This window comes from Bubalus kerabau, chromosome 13, assembly GCF_029407905.1.
Source record: "Bubalus kerabau isolate K-KA32 ecotype Philippines breed swamp buffalo chromosome 13, PCC_UOA_SB_1v2, whole genome shotgun sequence".
Lineage (NCBI taxonomy): Eukaryota > Metazoa > Chordata > Mammalia > Artiodactyla > Bovidae > Bubalus > Bubalus kerabau.
In genome coordinates, this window is record NC_073636.1 from 59408335 (window position 1) to 59430442 (window position 22108).

The 22108-nt window shown below is 38.9% G+C and overlaps 1 protein-coding gene across 3 annotated transcripts; it reads right to left on the reverse strand.

Moving 5' to 3' along the window:
- Positions 1-6882: 6882 nt before the first annotated feature.
- On the reverse strand, positions 6883-22102 carry SPO11 (SPO11 initiator of meiotic double strand breaks). 3 transcript variants are annotated; one of them, XM_055544635.1, is made up of 13 exons: positions 21855-22102; positions 19871-19984; positions 18506-18594; positions 18025-18091; positions 17673-17781; positions 17244-17327; positions 16023-16059; positions 15475-15572; positions 11982-12081; positions 11658-11695; positions 10241-10317; positions 7964-8075; positions 6883-7369 (listed from the first exon to the last, which is right to left on the reverse strand). In XM_055544635.1, the coding sequence occupies exons 1-13, from the start codon at positions 21983-21985 to the stop codon at positions 7250-7252; spliced, it is 1176 nt and encodes a 391-aa protein (XP_055400610.1). In that variant the 5' UTR covers positions 21986-22102; the 3' UTR covers positions 6883-7249. The 3 variants fall into 3 exon arrangements, with proteins under 3 accessions (XP_055400610.1, XP_055400609.1, XP_055400611.1); XM_055544634.1 differs by having other exon boundaries at positions 15475-15584; XM_055544636.1 differs by lacking the exon at positions 19871-19984 and having other exon boundaries at positions 15475-15584.
- Positions 22103-22108: the final 6 nt, after the last annotated feature.

Here is a 22108-nt window from a genome sequence, read left to right on the forward strand (position 1 = left end):
CTCTATGACCTCAGTTTATAGCTGTAAAATGAGGACAATGATGCCTAACTTCCAGGACTATTCTTAGCTAGGCTCAAGAGAAGTAACACGAGTGAAGGTCTTTTGTTAAGTGTAAGGTTCCATAGTAATATTAAGGGACTGTTGTGGCGCACATATGCCAATTCTGAATCTAACAGCTGGCTTCTCCCTCCCCCTTTATGAATATCTAAAGGGAAAAAAGGGGGGTTGTGGTACATACACTGAACCTTCTCCTTTTCTACTCAGTGTGGGCTGCGTACCAAAAACCTTGACGTCTGAAGGTGGGGGGGACTTTCAGGGGGGGAATCCGGGGGACCTAGTTATAGCATGAAGATTCAGAAGGTCCAGTGTCGGTCTAAGAACCTACAGTTCTAGCAAACTCCCAGATGAAGTCGCCAAACGGACCACAGTTGAGCACCAAGAATCTATATGTTTAGAAATCACTTGGGGAAACTGTTTAAAAAATAACTGATGCCTGGGCCTCACTCTTGAAGATTCTGATTTAGCTGGTTTGGGGTGGAATAGAGGGAATTGATATTTTTTAAAAGCTCTCAGTGATTCTAAAATGCAGCCAGAGTTCAAGAACTCTAGTCTAAATAATCCTAATAGCTCGTTTATTGTCTGGCTGCTGTTTATTATCTGGCTGCTCCATCTCCTGTAATTTCCAGAGCAGCCCTATAGGGTAGCTGTCTCCATTTTATAGAAAAAGAAAAGAAGGCTGAGAGAGGTAATGGGACTCGTCAGACATCAAACAGCAGTTAAGCGACAGAGCCAGTTTAAGTAGGTCCTGTACCTAACTCTCCCAACCAGCAAAACCTTAGAATCATCTCTGACAAGTACTCCCTCCTCAGTGACACCTTTCCTCATTCTTTCCCACATGAATCATCCCATACCATCTCTCCTTTCATCTTTCAAAGTCCTCTCAGTGCTTATCATATTCTGTCTCATATGGTCATGGGTGTATTTGTCTTGTCTAGCTTCCTAGATTTTAAACTTTGTGTTTTATGCCCACATATATGGCACTGAGCACAGTCTTACATATTTTGAGGTTTAATATGTGTTGAATTATATTTTCCACGTCCAAGGAATCTTCCAGAAGCCTCTGTTATATACAGATTCTTGTATAATACTGGTTATTCAGCATACTTTAAAAAAACTTTCTGCTATTTAGGAATATGTAATTGACAAGCTGCTTTTGCATACCCTATCAGTGGAACAATAGTAGCAGCCTGTGTACCAAATATAGCAATAACATTCCAAGGGTGTTATTCAAACCCACACTTGCCCTAACAGTTACACTACAGAATAGCTATTATTACGTTATCCCCATTTTACAGTCAATGAAACAAAGGCTAGATTGTAACTTCTCCCAGTTACAAAGGCAGTGAGTAGAAGTGGAACTGGGATGCAAGCATCCTGCCCCTCAAAATATGACTTTACAAATGGAAGACAGGCTGTGGTGTCACCTAACTTTTCCCTTCAGAAACAGGAAGAGGGATCAAAACCATCTATATCAGGCGGTATGATTATTGAGCCATAAAATAAAGGTGAACTTATGAAAAATAAAAAGTAATTAAAATTCAGTTTTGGTCATGGCTATTATTCACATTAGTAAGTCCTTCTGCAGTTTTAACACAAGGGGATATTTATGAATGACTATAGAGCTTCCCAGGTGGTGCTAATGGTATAAAGAACCTGCCTGCCAATGTGACGTAGAGAGTTGCAGGTTTGGTCCCTGGGTTGGGAAGACCCCCTGGAGGAGGGCATGACAACCCACTTCATTATTCTTGCCTGGAGAATCCCATGGCCAGAGGAGCCTGACAGGCTACAGTCCACGGGGTTGCAAAGAGTTGGAGATGACTGAAGCAACTTAGCACACACACATACAGTTTATATTCCGTTTTTAGGTGAGTAGAGACTGAATATATTTGTAATTTTAGTATCAATTTCTTTTCATTTGAAGTGATCTTTAATTCTTCTATTTTAAAAGTCCTAACATGTTGTCTTAGGTTTTTGTAAATAGCTTGGTTGCAATGAAGCACACATTAAGTGTAGCTTTACAAGGAATTGGGGGCATCTAAAAAGCAAGAGAGTTCCAGAAAAACATCTATTTCTGCTTTATTGACTATGCCAAAGCCTTTGTGTGTGTCACAATAAACTCTGGAAAATTCTGAAAGAGATGGGAATACCAGACCACCTGACCTGCCTCTTGAGAAACCTATATGCAGGTCAGGAAGCAATGGTTAGAATGGTACATGGAAAAACAGACTGGTTCCAAACAGGAAAAGGAGTACGTCAAGGCTGTATATTGTCACCCTGCTTGTTTAACTTCTATGCAGAGTACATCATGAGAAACGCTGGGCTGGAAGAAGCACGGGCTGGAAGAAGCACAAGCTGGAATCAAGACTGCTGGGAGAAATATCAATAACCTCAGATATGCAGATGACACCACCCTTATGGCAGAAAGTGAAGAGGAACTAAAAAGCCTCTTGCTGAAAGTGAAAGAGGAGAGTGAAAAAGTTGGCTTAAAGCTCAACATTCAGAAAACTAAGATCATGGCATCTGGTCCCATCACTTCATGGGAAATAGATGGGGAAACAGTGGCTGACTTTATTTTTTTGAGCTCCAAAATCACTGCAAATGGTGACTGCAGCCATGAAATTAAAAGATGCTTACTCCTTGGAAGAAAAGTTATGACCAACCTAGATAGGATATTAAAAAGTAGAGACATTACTTTGCGAACAAAGGTCCGTCTAGTCAAGGCTATGGCTTTTCCTGTGGTCATGTATGGATGTGAGAGTTGGACGGTGAAGAAAGCTGAGCGCCGAAGAATTGATGCTTTTGAACTGTGGTGTTGGAGAAGACTCTTGAGAGTCCCTTGGACTGCAAGGAGATCCAACCAGTCCATCCTAAAGGAGATCAGTCCTGGGTGTTCATTGGAAGCACTGATGCTGAAGCTGAAACTCCAATACTTGGCCACCTGATGCGAAGAGTTGACTCATTGGAAAAGACCCTGATGCTGGGAGGGATTGGGGGCAGGAGGAGAAGGGGACGACAGAGGATGAGATGGATGGATGGCATCACTGACTTGATGGACATGAGTTTGAGTAGGCTCCGGGAGTTGGTGATGGACAGGGAGGCCTGGTGTGCTGCGATTCATGGGGTTGCAAAGAATCGGACATGACTGAGCGACTGAACTGAACTGAAAGCTGATGATACAAAATGGGTTCCTGTGTAGAAGTACTCAATCTCACAAAGAAAGCCTCACGGTTTTCACAACCTCTTGTGTCTCAGACTCTTTGACCCCATTCCTGAAAACAACGGCCTGAAAATATTATAAAGAAATATCCACCCAAAATAGTGGAAGAATTTGAGAGAACTATAGAGCTTCTGCCAGCAGAGGGAGACCTTGACTTCTTTTTACAAGATTGTTTTCTTGATGAACAGAAGTCCAAACAGAAGTAATGTTTCTCAATAGTTTACTACAAAAACATCCCGCTGAAAATATTTTTTAACATCTATGTACTTGTGGCTTAGCTTTGATAGCATCTCTTCTTTTCAGCATCACTGAAGAGGTATTTACATCAAACAGTTCAAATGAGATACTCAGGGAAGTCATGGAAATCCCAGAGTGTTTTTTTGCCTGTTTTGTAGAAAGTGCAAAATGGGTTTATTTTCCCATGAAATCATGACTTCTGAAACCAATTAGCATCATCAATGATGACAGTTAAATTTCCCAGAAACCTGGGGATATTATGAGAGCTTTTATTTTACAAGGGTGATTATGAGCCCTTAAGGAAAATCCAAGATTCTCTGAACATCTTTCTGTTGCACCAGTTTTTATTCACTTTAATTATAAACAGATTCCAACCCAAATGTTCTTTCTTGATTAAAATTATGAAAATATTAAAAATAAATACAGATGTAGAGAGGATGTCTGTTGTCAGTTGCCATTTTAAACAGCTGCCTATTTTACAGTAATCCTTTTTAGAAACAAATCTTAAGACTTAGAATTCTAGCTGGGTCCCAAACAGCTACTAACGTTAACTTTTCATCTGTATCTAATAAAGACAGGGAGCTAAGCCCAACTGCAGTGTATTTTGCTCTCCTCTCTCCTCCCATTTTTGTTTCCCAAAATAAATGAAAATTAGTTTACATAAATTTCTAACATAAACTTGAAAGGAATTTAATTATCCAAAGTGAATGTATCTGCAAACCTTTTTTAAATCTATTTTCAGATTTTAATGACTATGGTAGATTTTTTTTTTATTGCTCCTCATTTTGACAGCATACCCTAATCCAGACTTTCTGTGGCTTAACCACATATTTCTAAGTTGGTATTTTTCTCTTTTACAAAACTTGTCAAAATTCAATGATTATTAGATGTTAAGGGAGGAAGTGTTGTATACATTCAAAGAAAAACTTGCAATTTATAACATGTCTTTTAGAATTTGCAATAGTCTCACAAGTAAGTCAAATTAACGATATACCAAAATATACTCAAGAGGAAATATCTGGTTCTGATGTGACTAGAGAACATAATGTAACAGGCTTGATATCAGAGACCCTTACAGGGCAGTGTGCATGCCTGGCCACACATGACACACTTAACAAGCACCAGCACCATGATTAAAGCGTGAACTATGGAGTCAGACTCCCTGGGAGTAAGTCCCAGCTCCACCGCTTTGCAGTTATGTGACCTTGGGAAAGTTACTTAACCTCCCTGCACGCTTGATGCCTCATCTGAAAATGCAGATAGGAAAGGTACTTGCTTATAGGGTTTCTGTGACCATGAAATTAGTTAATGCTGGTAAAGCACCTAGAAAAATACCTGGCAACATAATAAGTGCTATACAAGTCTTTTCTTTCATTATTGTATTTGGCCTTATTTACTCCGTCTTGAGTAGGGCTGGCTTAATGGCTGTGCCACCCGTGCAGTCACAAAGGCCTTATGCTGAGAAGGGCCCCGTGCTTGGTTTAAGTCTCTGCTGCTATCATCTTGAAATTCTTAATAACTCTGAAACAAAGGACCCTACACTTACCTTCTTCATTGGACCCCGAATATTCGGTACCTGGTCCTGCCCTGGAAATAGATGGTGTCACTGTCCCCTTCTGCTACATCTGGCTGGGGCTTTAGACAAGCAACAGCCTCCGAGTTCTCACCTGTAAACTGTGAGTCTAACTACTGCCCTGACAAGGCTCTTGGGAGAGTTAAGTAAGATAATATGTAAGCAGTGATTGGCACATGTAAGTTCTCAAAGGTATATTCTGTTCACATTTATCGTGATAAAAATTAACCCAACGTTTCTTTACTTCTCCTGTAAACACATATTCTTGCCTACAATTACAAGAAAGTTTTCAGTGCAGTTAAAAGTTTGTTGAAAATACAGATAAAATCATAAAACTCATCTCTGGAAAATTAAGATAGGTTTATGAGAGGAAAAGATCACACCTTTACTGTTATCAGTTCAGTTCAGTCGCTCAGTCGTATCCAACTCTTTGTGACCCCATTAATCGAAGCACACCAGGCCTCCCTGTCCATCACCAACTCCCGGAGTTCACTCAGACTCACGTATATCGAGTCAGTGATGCCATCCAGCCATCTCATCCTCTGTCGCCCCCTTCTCCTCCTGCCCCTAATCCCCCCCAGCATCAGAGTCTTTTCCAGTGAGCCAACTCTTCGCATGAGGTGGCCAAAGTACTGGAGTTTCAGCTTTAGCATCATTCCTTCCAAAGAAATCCCAGGGCTGATCTCCTTCAGAATGGACTGGTTGGATCTCCTTGCAGTCCAAGGGACTCTCAAGAGTCTTCTCCAACACCACAGTTCAAAAGCATCAATTCTTCGGCGCTCAGCCTTCTTCACAGTCCAATTCTCACATCCATACATGACCACAGGAAAAACCATAGCCTTGACTAGACGGACCTTTGTTGGCAAAGTAATGTCTCTGCGTTTGAATATGCTATCTAGGTTGGTCATAACTTTCCTTCCAAGGAGTAAGCATCTTTTAATTTCATGGCTTCAGTCACCATCTGCAGTGATTTTGGAGCCCCCCAAAATAAAGTCTGACACTGTTTCCACTGTTTCCCCATCTATTTCCCATGAAGTGATGGGACCGGATGCCATGATCTTCATGTTCTGAATGTTGAGCTTTAAGCCAACTTTTTCACTCTCCACTTTCACTTTCAGCAAGAGGCTTTTTAGTTCCTCTTCACTTTCTGCCATAAGGGTGGTGTCATCTGCATATCTGAGGTTATTGATATTTCTCCTGGCAATCTTGATTCTAGCTTGTGTTTCTTCCAGTCCAGCGTTTCTCATGGATAGGCCTTATTAAAATTTGAGGCTTCTGTAAATCTTAAAGCTGAGCAAGTTCTTTGTTCTATAAACCTAGGCTAGAGAAGAATTCAAGTGACTTGAATTTGGGTGAGAACTGATAAAACCCTGGGGAAATATTTCAAATAAGTATATTATTAATGAGAAGTATGCTCAAAATCAAATCAAAGCACTGAGGACTACATCAACCCAGTATTTATTCATAATGAACATTACCACTACTTTCACAGTGAATGACTGAGGCATGACCCCTACACTATGAAGGCAAAGGAAAATGTAACCAAGAAGAAATTGCTTGATACTTGCATTAATTTGCAACCTTTCAAATTTAGGTTATTATTACTTTTGTTACTGGGGCTTCCCTGGTGGCTCAGACGGTAAGGAAACCTCCTGCCATGCGAGAGACCTGGGGCCGATCCCTGGGTTGGGAAGATCCCCTGAAGAAGGGAATGGCTACCCACTCCAGTATTCTGCATAGTCCATGGGGTCGCAGAGTCAGACACGACTGAGTGACTTTCACTTCACTTCTTCACTTTTGTTACTATAGGATACTTCATGCCTTAACATTACTTGTACTGTAGAAAGTAAATAAAGCATTTCTGCAGACTTTGATGACAGGTGTTAGACATTTTTTCAAACAAATTTAAAAGTCAAAATAACATACATTCTTCTATGATTTAATTTAGAACATAGGATAGAAATTAATCTCTAAGAGAATGATAAAGCCTTCTCAAGAAAATTAGAGTATAGCATTTTTTGACAAAAAAATACAATTACGAAGTTATTATATTTTACCTCTATAAAATGAAGAACATTTGTTCTTTGCATAACAGTATCTACTGCTGAAAACAAAACTAATGAAAAGCCTTTTGTGATCACAAGATATATTCTGACATATTTTTATATCCACCCACCAAATTTTAATTTGTTAGGTAAGTACACTCTGGAAAGATAGTCTGATGATAGGAAGGTCAAAGCTTGAATTTCTGCCTTCATTTTAGAGTCTGCCATTATTTCCATCTGTCAATAAAAGTAAACTACAGTCATACCAGAGTCTTTGCTACAGTTCTGTCAACTCAAACTGGTAAATCTAGATTTGTTTTAGTCTCCAAAACCACGAGCAATAAACTTTAAGTCAGCCAGAATATTCTAGAGCTGCTACAGCTAAAAATATTAGTATGGATTCCTTCAGTAGTTAGGAATGGTCTGGCATCTTTATAATTTCCTTCTCTCCTTTTTTTCCTCACAACTACGATAGAACCGTAGACAATGGGTATTTAACTAAGATGAGAATAAATTAGGTCAACTCCACCCAGCTAATCTTACCTATTAGCATTCACAATTCAATATTTCAGCAACAATTTACTGCCAAACAATGCACATAGCAGTTGCTAGTTATATAAAAATTCAAGAAGAATAGCTTCAAAATATGATGCAAATAGCCACTCCAGTGTTCTTGCCTGGAGAATCCCAGGGATGGGGACGCCTGGTGGGCTGCCATCTATGGGGTCGCACAGAGTTGGACATGACTAAAGCGACTTAGCAGCAGCAGCAGCCACTGCTAAAAGTAAAAAGCAATAAAACATGACATTTGCATTTTAAAAAGAAACATACTTCTTTTCTCCAAAATGGTTGGCAAGTAATATAAGGTCTCTTTAGGATGCTGTCAAGTTTCATCTGGTCCCGTTTTGTCAGTGGAATTAAAGTACCTCTGGGTATATTTAATCTGGGGGGAAAACAGGTGAAAAAACAATCAGTAAAAACAAAGTGCTCCTGTAACTTTAAGGTCACATACATTTCATTTTTATTTATCGTGCTATTTCAAAAGACTCAGAAATAACAGATGAAAAAAATCAGTACAGGTTCACTTTTAAATATGGAGTTTGAGGGAATCTGGTATGTCTTTGACCAGCAAGTATTCAAGATCATAGTGGAAGTCTGTTTCAAGTTGTTTTCTTTCATGCCACACTCACAGGACGATGACAGGAAGATAGACATGGGTTATAAAACAAACGCCGGGAGCACTAACACCATGTGTCTCAACACCAAGGCTGCCCCCAGAGCGCCGCAGTCTTAGAGCGGTGAGTGCCAGTGTGTGTGTGGCCAGCAGCGAGATCCACTGTGGGATTTCAGGTCCCACTGAATCCTTAGTTCTTTGTAATTCAATGAGAATTTTCTGGGCCAAGGAAGTTAGTCTATCAATTTTCACTTATGCATTCATACGTGCACACAGACATACGTATACGCATCTATCTTGTTTCAAATTTTTTAAAAGTGGATTGTAATTTTATCTTGGTATGTGTTTTAAAAATACAACATGAGAGGTCCAGGATTTATGCTGTGAATTGCTTTTTGAAGTCACAAATCCTGGATTTCCCAGCAGAGCTCTAGTTTCAAACAGTCTTTCTCAATGTCCCCACAATAATGACTATTTGCCACTGGCAGCTCCTGGATAGGGTGACAATTTGATTGAAAGAGAGACCTAGAGGATTTTCCTTGAAGCCATGTTTGTGTAGCTATCATGCTGTTTTTTCTTTGATTGTACATTTATTTAGAGTACATTTATTTTGAGGGCACTGGTGGAATTTATGAGATACACCTAGAGTTTCTTCATTTTCTGCCTTAATCAGATTCTCTGTCCTAAACTTGTATTAGAAATGATCTTCATACAAATAGATCACCCCCGACGGATTTTGACCATGATGTATACACTAAACTGAACAAAACTTTGATTCACTACAGCATAAACATTCAAAAGTCAAAACCTGAATGTTTTCTCTTGTGCCCTCATTTCGTAAGAAGCAGCGATCATTCCATTTTTAGAAAATAAGCGCCTTTAACCAAGGTTTGCTCACTGCTTGAAGAAATCCAAATATGTTTAATTTCACTCTCACCTCTCACTAGCCAATTAAAACAATAAAATATCTTAAAATATCACATTAGCAGAGATGAATAAAGTGATAATGTCTTATGCTGAGGGGCAGGTGGGCTCTTACTCTCCAGGGAAGACAAAATAATTAACCTATCCAGAGGGCAGCCGAAGCCTTAAAAATGTGCATACCCTTTGACCCAGCAATTCCGGGAATTCAGCCTATGGGACTAATTAAGGATACAGGCAAAGATTTAGTCACAAGAGGGTCAGTCAGAGGACTATCTTTCAAAACAGAGATTTGGAACCCATCCAAATGTCCAATTACAAGGGACTGACCAAATAGACACACTCAGAATTGAAACCAAGTGGAAGAAGACATTCAAATAAGATCATAGGGATGTATTTATTGATAAGGAAGTGCAATTACATTGTGTTGTGGGAGAAAAGATTTCAAAATCAAGCTCTTCCAAATTCTTTTGGAAGAAATTATGGCAACGCACAGCAAATAATCTACAAGGGCAGAACTGTTTATCTATAGGTGACTTTTATATTGTTACTTAATGGTATTTTTTTCTATAACGAACACATATATCTTAAAACTGACAAAATGTGGATCCCTCAACTTTAAGTAATCTTAAAATGAGATTTTTAAATGAAATTAAGAACCTATGATAAAATCAATTCAGATGGCAAATGGTGTTGTCAATGATTACTATTTAGATTCAATGTCTTAATACTTTCTAAGTATAAAGAAATTATTAAAGACTTTAACCATAAGGGTAAAATAAAAAAATGTCTTCTAACTAGCTAAAGGCTCAATTAACCAAATATATTTAAGTATTTTAGTAGTTGAAACAGAAACATCAATAAATTAAATTTATAATGATATAATCCTGGGTCATCGTGAACAACATAAGTAAAAAACAGTAAGCGCTTCTCCTGGTGGTGACTTCAGGCTGAGTGCTACATGTCACAGTGAGTCATCATTTTAAATACCCTCATTCTGCTAACTGTCTAACCTTTTGATATCAGAAGGGAGGAGACCAAGCCATCTAATAGCTGGAACTGTGAGATTATGGGCTTCAAAAGACATAGCCTAAAATAAAGAGCAGAAGTATATTAGCTAAACGTTTTGCAGAGAACTAGCATACTTGTTTGGAGAAGGCAATGGCACCCCACTCCAGTACTCTTGCCTGGAAAATCCCATGGACGGAGGAGCCTGGTAGGCTGCAGTCCATGGGGTCGCAAAGAGTCGGACACGACTGAGCGACTTCACTTTCACTTTTCACTTTCATGCATTGGAGAAGGAAATGGCAACCCACTCCAGTGTTCTTGCCTTGAGAATCCCAGGGACGGGGGACCCTGGTGGGCTGCCATCTATGGGGTTGCACAGAGTCGGACACGACTAAAGCGACTTAGCAGCAGCAGCAGCATACTTGTTTTTGCAGCAATTTTTTTTTTCAACTTATTAAGGACTCTTACTGAAGACTTCACACTCCCAGAGGCCACAGAAGTAAGAAAATCACCAACAGCTTAGCTAAACTGGACTTTCAGTGGAGGTTTTAAAACTGCTCTGTACTATTTCTGTGTTGATTTTCTATAACGTGAAAGTACAAATGACCCTCTCTGACCCAAATTTATTGTTGTTTATGATTCCACACCTTAATCCCTTGCTCCACCATCCTTTTCTTCTGCTATAAACACATACATCTGCTGCTGCTACTGCTAAGTCACTGCCCACCAGGCTCTGCCGTCCCTGGGGTTCTCCAGGCAAGAACACTGGATTGGGTTGCCATTTCCTTCTCCAATGCATAGAAGTGAAAAGTGAAAGTGAAGTTGCTCAGTCGTGTCCGACTCTTCCAGGGACACACAAAGTGTATACCAGTGATTCCCAAACTTTACCATGAGTCAGGATCACTTGGAGGGCCCACCCTTAGAATTCCAGACTCAGGAGGTCTGAATGAGGACTGAGAATTGCATTTCTAACAACTTCGAGGACCACATTTTGAGAACCACTGATGTGTAGTAGTTGCCATCCCTAGTGGTAAAGTTTGGTGGTCTTTTTATTTTTCCTGATGGTTGGAATTGGAAAAGTCAGAATTCAAGACTATATATGCTTTTCAGGGTATAATTGGTAATCAGTGTTGCTATGCTGAGGGCTTGCCGTTACTTCAGCAGGCCAGGAGAGTGGAGGATAATTAAGGCCTCTTGCCCGAAGGTAATCCCACTCTGTCATCTGGAGTCACACTGGTTATGCTGGAAGCTGGAATCACAGACTCTGAAACAGAGTGGCCCTAGACTAGGACAGTAGCTTCCCTAGTACCTTTTGGGGGCCCTCAGCTTACTAGGGGCTGATAAGTAAATGCAGAAATCACTCCAGTGAATAATATAAACTATCTCAATAGTGGAAAAGGAAAAATATTTTTCTATACTTACCATAGATCCGTACTTATAGATACACATTATCTCTATGCCTGTTAAAAGAAAGTTAACTTTGAAATTTGTCTCCTTGCATATTATAGTTAGATAATTATATCTAACATCTGCAATTTTTATTTTTGTGAACAATACCAGTGGAAAATTTATGGTTCAGTTTAATACAGTAAAAAACAATAAATATCCCAAATGATTAGTCATTCATTTAAATCTAATAATCATATTCTTTTAAAGTATTTTATGAAAGTGTTCTATGAGCAGAAAAACACAAGCTATAAATATGATTTGATTATGACTATTTCAAATAGTCTAACAATAAATTACCATGTGGATCAGCATCTACCAGAGTAAAAACAGGAATGTGAAATGTATCCCACAACTTCTTGACTAGAAGTCTTGTGTTCAGATCAGGTACCCCCTTTCCCTAAAAGCAAGGATTGAAATCATGCATTTTAATTTCAGTAGAATGAAACTGATGACACTGTATCCTTATTTTATTATTAACATAAATATCTTCATAACTTTGACTTAATTATCCCAGGCCTAGGAAAATATTTTAGCAGAAACAAAAATAATAAAAAATGTGACATAAAGATGTCCACTGCAGTGTTACTTAAAAGGACAGAAACCACAGTAAATATCCAAAAGATCTAACAACAGGCAGCGTCGCACGGTGGTGACATGTGTCCGCTTCAGAGCCGACTGCCTGCAGAGGCGCCTGGCTCCGCCACTTCTTAGCAGCATGGATCTTAACAGTCATGAAAACTCTCTGAGGTCTGGGGCTTTGTAATAACCCCTTCTGATATTATTACAGGAACTAAGTTATTTAATAATTATAAAGCATTTAAAAGTATCTGGTTTAAACTCAGGATTTAATAAAACCAAACAGTAGAATAGTATTATGATGTGATTAAAACAATAATTATGTAGAAAAGTAATTTGAAGAGCATTACAATACTGTTAAAAGAGAGAACAGGAAACTGAAATGTGGAACAGGGAGGAAGCAAGTAGAGGTGAGAACTGACTTTTGATGGGATAGCCCTGAGTCTGAATTCCCTCTCCACCAATCACTAGTAGGTTTCCTAGTCTCTTTAGGCTGTGGCTTTATTTATAAAACTGAGCTAAATATGCCTACCACCCAGAGTTATGGCACTGTAGCAATGTGGAGTTGAACTATCTTAATCCCAGTACTATGGCTTCCCTGGTGGCTCAAGTTTTTTTTTTTTTTTTTTTTTAATATGTATTTATTTAATTTACTTATTTGGCTGTGTCTGGTCTTAGTTGCAGCACACAGGATCTTTTGTTGTGGCCCTTAGGCTTTGTTGCCCTGTGGAGTGTGGGATCTTAGTTCCACGACCTGGGATTGAACCCACATCCCCTACATTGCAGATTCTTAACCACTGGACCACTCCAAGTCCTAGTTTTGACCAGCCTTGAGATTGTGGTAAAATACCTTCCTGGGTCCCAGTGTTCTATTGTTAAAATGGGGATGATAATAATACCTATCTCATAAGGCTGGAGAGACTTTACAAGTTGATATGAGGGCATGAAGAGAAGGGGGCAACAGAGGATAAGATGGTTGGATGGCTTCACTGACTCAACGGACATGAGTTTGAATAAGCTCCAAGAGATGGTGAAGGAGAGGGAGCTAGTGTGCTGCAGTACATGGGATCTGAAAGAGTTAGACACAACTGTGTGACTGAACAAACAACGTAGAAAACAGCAGTAAATGTGAACCCTTATTACGTAAAGTGCCTAGCAGAGTTCCTGGTGCATCACGAATACATAGTGAATGGTAGTGTATTTTAATTGTTTCCTTTGGGAGAGATAACCCATATACGTGGTAGAGGAGTCAGACAGTACCAAAGATTCCTTCCTAGCCCAGCCCTCGACTCTAAGCTCCCCTCTGCAGGGGCAGCTACTACAGGCCAGCTACTAGTGGGTGTTTCACCATCCATAGTAACAACAGCAATTATCAACGGCTGCCATGACAGCACCAACATGTAGGTAGACAAAGACTAGAAGGCAGCATTCAAGAGGAAAGAAAAGGTAAAAAGAGAATTGTGACCAAGAGCTGAGCTTTATGTGCATCTCCAGTGCACTAGTACCAGCTGTGATTCAAACTCCAAGGGCTGAAACGGAGGCCTGGGCCACTGCTGGTTTCTTTGTCTGTAACAGCTTGTCTTCTGATCGGGCCAGCAAGCATGCACTCTCACCAGGAAGGTGTGAAAGAGCAGGAGGACTCCACCAAAAGTGAACCACAGGACAACGCCACTGAGCGATCACTTCAGGGGTTCAAGTATGGCCTTTATTACTGGTGAGGTCTCAGTGTACACTTTCTGTCACAACTATTCTCCCCTCTCTTCAAACTGGGCACATGCCACTAGGATCTCCTGTTATCATCTCAAATTCTTATTTCTAAGACTACATTCAACATCTTTTTTCTATGAAGAACCAAGCCTCCCTGCCACTTGTTCTATAGCATCCACGGGGACATCGTGGTAAAGCTCCACACACTAGAGTCATTTTGACTCATTCCTCTCATCCCATGGTCATCACGTCCTTTTAAACTTGCCTTGGAAATGTCCTTTGCTTAAGTCCTTTCTCTTTAACCATTTCCCTGGCAACCGGCCACCTGAGAGCCTCCAGACAGGCTTCCTGAATCCAGTTATCTCCCTATCCATCTAACTAATGATGCTACCACACGAATCCTTGTCATTTCCTTTCTCACCAATCCTTCTCACTTTTGTTAACACTTGATATTTTTGCACTAAATCAGGATGCCTCCTGGGGGTGGCCAGGCCTTCCAAGATGCCAACAGCTGCCCAACATCCTGCTCCCTTGGCAGGTCAGCTCTCCTACTGCTTCCACAAACATACCTCACAAGCTTCCTACTTACTATTAATAAGCCAGGAGAACTGTAAGTAGATGAGCTTTTTTTTTTTTTTCTTCAGAGAACTAGGTCTTTATGCAGATCTAAGAGTGGAGGAAGGCTGGTACAGGAGGGGGAACCTGATGTGTCTGTTGCTCTCCCATCATCTCACTGACCCACACTCCTGGCTTCCTGTACTGCCACCTCCTTCTTCCCCAGGCCAGCAGATGTCACTGGTCTCCCCAGTTTTATGAACACCTCCCACATTACCCTTTGCTAATTATTGCCTGTAGTTCCCTGTGTATTACCTCAACATATGCTTCTGTGGTCTTTGCTCTTCTTTCAACAGCATACAAACTGTGTAAGGAAGAACAAGAGTGGCTCTTGTTCATTCAACCCTGTCAAAGTTCCCATGTTACCATATTATAGTCAAGACAAGTAGCCCCTGTGGGAATGGTGTTGAGGGTGATACTGAGAGCCTGTGTAAACTTACATTTTTATTAGAAAATCTCTGGTGTTTAAGAATCGGGACCATCACCTTGATTTCAGTCAGATTTGAGAATGGTTAAATAAACGCCTTGGAAATTCTTGTTCTATAATCCCAAAGGATGCTTCACAGTGACAAGAGAATGCTGTTCAAACTCATAGATGAAGTTATAAGCCACTCTTCTGTGTATATGTGCTTCAGTCGTGTCTGACTCTTTGCAATTCCTTGGACTGTAGCCCACCAGGCTCCTCTGTCCTTGGGATTTCTCAGGCAAGAATACTAGAACAGGTTGCCATTTCCTACTCCAGGGGATCCCTGACCCAGGGACAGAACCCATGTCTCCAGCACTGGCAGGCGGACTCTTTACCACTGAGCCACCTGGGAAGCCATAAACCCCTCTTACTGATCACCAAAGTAGTACATTAGTCTGGTAATTGAGGTAAAAGCAGATAATATACCGTAACCATGATGCATGGAGACATTTTGTTGCAAAAGTTGTCATCCAGGAGGCGCTGAAATGTTGCATCTTTTTCTACAATTAGTAGAAATTTCGCATCTGTAATTAAATCTGTGGAGTTAAGGCTGATAAATTTAAGGCATGTGTGTTTCAACCGAACCACTAATTATAAGTAACGATGCCATATTGATCAATTCAAAAGTAGCTATAGATACAGAATTTTTGTTTTTACCTTCACACTTCAGATACCTATTCTCTTCCAGGGCATCTTCCCAAGCCAGGGATTGAACCTGCTTCTCTTGCCTCTCCTGCATTGGCAGTCAGATTCTTCACCACTAGCGCCACCTATTCACACACAGTATTTACATATCTGTCTTTCTTACTAGGTAGTGAGCTCCTAAAAATATCCTAGAAAAGGGAGCATGATGTGTTCATCTTGACCAATACAGGGTATGGCTTACTGGTTACACATTATGAAGGCTTGATTTATTAAAGTAAAAATGAATGAACATTCTGTAAGTTTAAATAGCTTTCTCACTCAAAGGATACTCTGAATTCCTTGAATATTAGATGGCACAGCAACAGCCTAAGTTAACAAGAGGAGACAGTTTTTATTTTAAATAAATAGCAAGTATAACAACATTTGGGCTTCTCTGGTGGCTCAGATGGTAAAGAATCCGCCTGCAATGTGGGAGACCTGGGTTCGATCCCTGGGTTGGGAAGATTTCCTGGAGGAGGGCATGACAATCCACTTCAGCATTCTTGTCTGGAGAATCCCCATGGACAGAAGAGTCTGGTGGGCTACAGTCCATGGGGTTGCGAAGAGTCAGACATGACTAAGCGACTAAGCAAACAAACACAATAACATTTAAAAATGTATCAAGAACACTTTTTGTTGTTGTTTAGTTGCATCAGTTGCAACCCCTGTGGACTGTAGCCCGCCAGGCTCCTCTGTCCATGGGATTTCCCAGGCAAGAATATTGGAGTGGGGATTTCCCAGGCAAGAATATTGGAGTGGGTTGCCATTTCCTCCTCCAGGGGATCTTCCCAAGCCGGGGATTGAACCCGTGTCTCTGAGTATCCTGTACTGCAGGTGGATTCTTTACCACTAAGCCACTGGGGAAACCCTATATTTTTTTAATTTTCATTTTTAAAAATACACTGTCATCAGAAGTCTATACTTCAGTAAGAAAACAGTAGGACACAGATTTACTTTTCAATAAGAAAACAGACATACAACCCAAACTACTTCCCAGCAGGTGAAAATTTCTTGGAAACTTTATAGATATGTGACTTAAAAAGCAGAAACTGATGAAGGAAAGACTTCCTTCTCATAGGTGTCATTCTCCTCTTTCCAAAATGGTGAGTTAACCATTTCCAAACTTCTGTGCTAGTTCTGTGACTTTCTATGTACTAAAGCCTAGCAAACACTTTAGTCTCAAACTTACAAATTTCAGAACCAGAAAATTTTGTGAAGATCACATAAATAGCCATGCTAAAATGGTCAAGTCACACTCTACCTGAAAACAAAAAACAGTGCATTTAAAAAAGGAATGTGTAGGTTTGTTTATTTCAATATGACATCTGACAACTGGCATATTTGGAAACTGGATAATATACAACCCCATAAAGCATATACCTATTCATCCTTTCATTTTATTTTAAAGTCTTAAGCTCTGAACTACATAACAAAGCCAGTCAATAAAGTGCGTTTCAAACACAAAGGAGTTTGATATGGATGGCAGCACATGAACACAGTATGGTGCTTACTGTTGCACGCGTGCAGTTCACCTTGGTGCCATCTTCCTCGAGGTACTTTAAATCGCCAGCAATTAAACCTTTTGATGTAGACAGCTGAAAAAAGTAATAGTCATATATGAAACCTTTTTCTCCAGTGCATTTTATGCTTCAAAGTCCCTTCTCATGTTCACCTGCTAAATTACATAGGCGTTTTGGATCAGACTGAAATTTAAGAAATAAAGGAGAAAATACATAAGCGTTTAGGAATGAAAAGTATTTGATAATTCATCAGTTTTGCTTCCTTTAGCCAAGGGGATACACTGAGACTAGATTATTTAAATTCATAGTGAGAAAAATGTAATATCAAAAATATGAAAAGAAGGCACAGGTTACATTTATTCTTCTACTATAATTTTCATACTTTTTGTTTTAAAGTATCTTTTATTAAATGCTACTTACAATATGCAGACTCCTCCTCGGCACTTTTAACATACAGGAAATATCATTAATAATATTGTCCACAACAGTCTGGTTACCAAAGAGTTGGCTGTCAGTGTAATAAATGTCTCTGTGAAAATTTTAAAAATATATATTTTAATTAATCATATTTTCTCTGAATATGATAATATTGGAATATGAACTGAAGAAAGCTTTGAGTGGATGTAAACAAATAATTTATTACCCACAGACTAGTTTTATGTAACTTTTCAAAACATATAATGAAAGTCAATCCCACACATATAATGAAAGTCAATCCCACTTAATCTCACAACACATTTCAAAGAGTAATTTATTAGAACAATGTACTTACCTTTTGGTTGCATAAGTATTGCTCTGAACTAATTTATAAATCATGGAAAATATTTTAAGAATTAGTGCTGGAAAATAAGATGCAATAAGTGAGTTACTTATCACTTATAAAAATCAAAACATTCTGTGATCAAGGATTAACTCTCTCTAGTTACTTTCCACAACATTATAAAAATTATCTTTCCAAAAGAGAAGTGTTAAGTACAGAATGATAATTGTCTACAAGTTAGATAAAATTAAGTGTTCTATGTACAGCAAAATTGAAAGAATATTTTTCCACTGAATCATATATTTGAACATTCATTTTGGAATAATACTTTACTTCCACAGTTATTTACAATACAAAATTCTACAAATTTACTTCAAGTACAGGATGGCCTATTAATGAACAAGTAAAAATTATTTAGCTCAGAACAACTATAACCCAGAGAGTAATCAAAATTATTTATTTTACCACTAAAAGCTAAGAAAGATGAATTTACCAAAATTTTTAACTGATTTTGGTGAATCACTTTTGATTTTTCTTGTGGTACAATGAGATACCATGTGAAGACCCACAGAATCTTCAAACCTGTCGTTTTGTTTAAAGCAAGGGAATAGAATAAAAAAGAGTTAACTTCTGAACACCAAACAACATATGATTAATTTCCTCTTCAGAACATCATTTAAATCCACATTTCTTCCCAATGTAAGCACTGAAGTTTTGGGATAACCTCATTTATAAGCTTAGAGAATTCCAAGTGGTAATTAGGTAATTATCTTGGCAACATACAGAGGCACTAAAAGAGTGTTTAAAATACATGAATTAAACACCTTTGATTATAGTGTGTTTGCATGTGTGTGTATTTCTTTCCTGGGAAGACAGTTAGCGTATGTGACTATTATAAATTATTTCACAATTTTATTAGCATTTTGCTTATTGATTTAATACTTTTATTCAATTTAATAATAAGTTTTGAAATATTTCATTTAATTTACCCCCAAAGTTGCAGTAATGAAATAAGTTTATACTAGGTTGTTAAATTGAACTGCCAAGCCTGCCCTAAAGATGGCAGAAGGCACCAGGCAAACAGGCCAGGTGACAGCTGCTTCTAGGCTGGGTGAAATCCACCTTGCAAACCATGATTCAAAAGTTTACAGTTTCACTAATTATATTGATCATAAAAGAATAATGAATGACTAAGGGCCTTAAGATTTCTTTAATTCTTTTCCTATAACTCTTACTGAGGACTAATTTTGCAGTGTTTTTCATTGTTTAGTGAAAAGTGTCTACAGGTTGAGGACCTGAAAGAATCAAACTATGTAACTAGATTCTAAGATTCTGATAAAGCTGTTTGCTGATTTTACCCTCTTGGGGACATGACTCCACAGGAAATCTGCTAAGAGAATGAGCCATTGCAATGTGTTCTGTGCTCAGGATACATTTATTTTGGTCTCAATATCAGGGCTGGTTATAGCTCCCCTGAGCAAGTGGTTTGCCTCTGCAGTACAGATAAGAATTCTGATGGTGATATTTTCCCCTTTGAGTGCTAGAAAGCTTAGATCCAAGGCTGACACCTATTTTTAGCAGGACTGTAAGACTTTATCATATGCATTTTGAATTCTAACTTCTTTTGGTGCTCCATTTTTTTGTTCCTAGCATTGTTTTCCCTTTGCCTTATCTTTAACACCTACTTCTAGTTTATATAACCTGCCTGTATGGTATGTATTTTATAAACTTCCTTAAATCCTTTTTGGCAGGGTAAAGGCAACAAACAGAATTAAATCCAACTAGAACGCTAACTCAAATAAATTCTAATAATGACTTAGATAATGCACTTAAAAATTTAAAAATGCAAAACGCCCACTTTATATTTTCCCAGCTTGATCTGTTGTCTATTGTGAATGCAGGCGCTTCATTTCTTGCCAAGCTTGTGACTATGTCTTGGATAATTTTTTCTATAGATGAAAGAACCTCAGAACTGAAACAATAAACACACAATGATTCAATCTTAATTTTAAATTAGACCTTTACAATAGGTAACATTGCTCCAGAATATTAATTTTTTGTTTCACTGGTTGTTTTTTAAGACTAGATGATACATGTCAATAATATTCTCTCCCACATGAGTAATACATTAACTTTTAACATGAGTAATACATTAAAACAATTGTATTTGTAGTGGTGAATTTCAAAGAATTTCATTTGCTTATAATATTACTTCTCAAACAATTACCAACTTAAGTAATATCTCCCTTTTAATGACCAATTTATAAATACATTAATATAAATGTATTGATACAATGTATTGATATAAATACATTGATCTTCAGATCAACCTACTTTAAATACACACTCATTGCCTTGAAATACTACTGATAAATCTTTTAATTGATGTAATACTGGCTTTGAATTTATTTCCCCAAATGCAATGTGAAAATATTTCCAAAAAACAGTTCTTACTGTATGTTACCCTAATTGATGTCATGCCATAAATCAGCCCTTTTGAATTTTAGTGATACAAAAAAAAAAAGTTTAATCATTACCATAAAAGGGCTTGGCAACTACTACACCACAGAAAATTATTAAGACTTAGCCCAGTTTTCTGTCAGCTGACTCTTAATTTCACAAGCCATCAGCTTCAAAAAATGTTATTCTGTTATAAACACCATAAAAATATTGCCTAGGAAGGAAAATAATATTAAACCTAGAAAATGCACAAAATGTAGTGTTCTAATTTCCATAGAAACTTCACAGCTTTCATTGAAAATGCATGTATCAGAAAATAACTTTTAAAACATTCAATATTTTCTAATTTGGGGAGCAAAAACTGATTCAAGTATCTTATTCATTTTTCTAGTTTGGAAAAAAAGCTGCAGTAATATTATGACCAACTTTAAAACAATCAGATTCACATCTGAAACTTAAACAGGGACTGCCACCCCCTTCTTTTACCCTCTTCTAGTACTCCCTTAAACTAAAACATTTTGTAAATTTGTTTGAAGGTTTTTTTGGTAGTTGGTTTGGGCTTAAATGACAGTAATTTGTTTAAGTGAAAAACCTTGCCGATAAACTAGAAAAGCATATCAAGTAAGTGGAACAACAGAGCATTTTAAGTGAAAGTGGTGAATAATGTAAACATATTTCCTGCAGTTAACTCCAGGTTGGGCAGCTGGAGAATCTCTGTAATTGATTTTATCAGCACCACACTCTAAGCTAAACTCTAACTGCTTTAACTGATTTAAAGAAATGTGTATTTTCTTCCCTTTCAGGTCCATAAATCCCATTGTCTTAGTATAAACCACTTAAAATGTGTTGACTGCCTCATTCATTTTGATAAAACACACTTATTAAGAACTTACAACATTGATTTCCCCCCACCTTTTCTTAAAAATAAAAAAAAAATGCTTGAAAACTTCTAAATTTCCACAACTTTTAAAAAATAAACACCAAGCCAAACTGTGCCTTAAACTCCTCAAACTGTCCAGATCTCAGGAAACCTGTGACCCCAGCTGTGGGGATGCTCCTGGAACATTCTAGAAGACACGGGGGGGGGGGGGGGGGGTGTTACTGTGGGGGAGGGGTGTAGGTGCGGCTGGCACCTGGCTTTTTGAATTGAGAATAAACAGAAGAAATAGGGGGCACTAAACAAGGGCCTTTTCTTCGGGTTCAGGGCTGGTGGGCCAAACAGGCCTCTGTGGCCTCAACATTCTGAGGCAGCCTTGCTTTCCAGATTGGGGAGACGGGAAGGGGAACCAGCATTTCTCCACAGAGCACCTCAAGCCTGGCTGGGCAGAACTTTCTTGCTCCCTAACTCCCAGCCGTCTGTGCCCCAGAAAGAACCCGTATACCTGGAAGCCAAGCGCAAACCCCCTCCCGAGGGCTCCTCGCCGCCTCTCCTCAGGGCGGCCAGTAGAGAAGCCCTGTGCCGGTCCAAAACATCAAAAAACGAGGCCTCAGGGCCCCTGGGCGTAAAGGCCATAAGGACCCACTGCAACAAAAGCGTCCCACAACAGGAGCTCCACCTGGCCTGAGATCACCCTTCTCTGTACCCACAATGCACTTCCAGGGTGGGGCCTGGAAGGACAGAGCTCCTCTCCGGAGC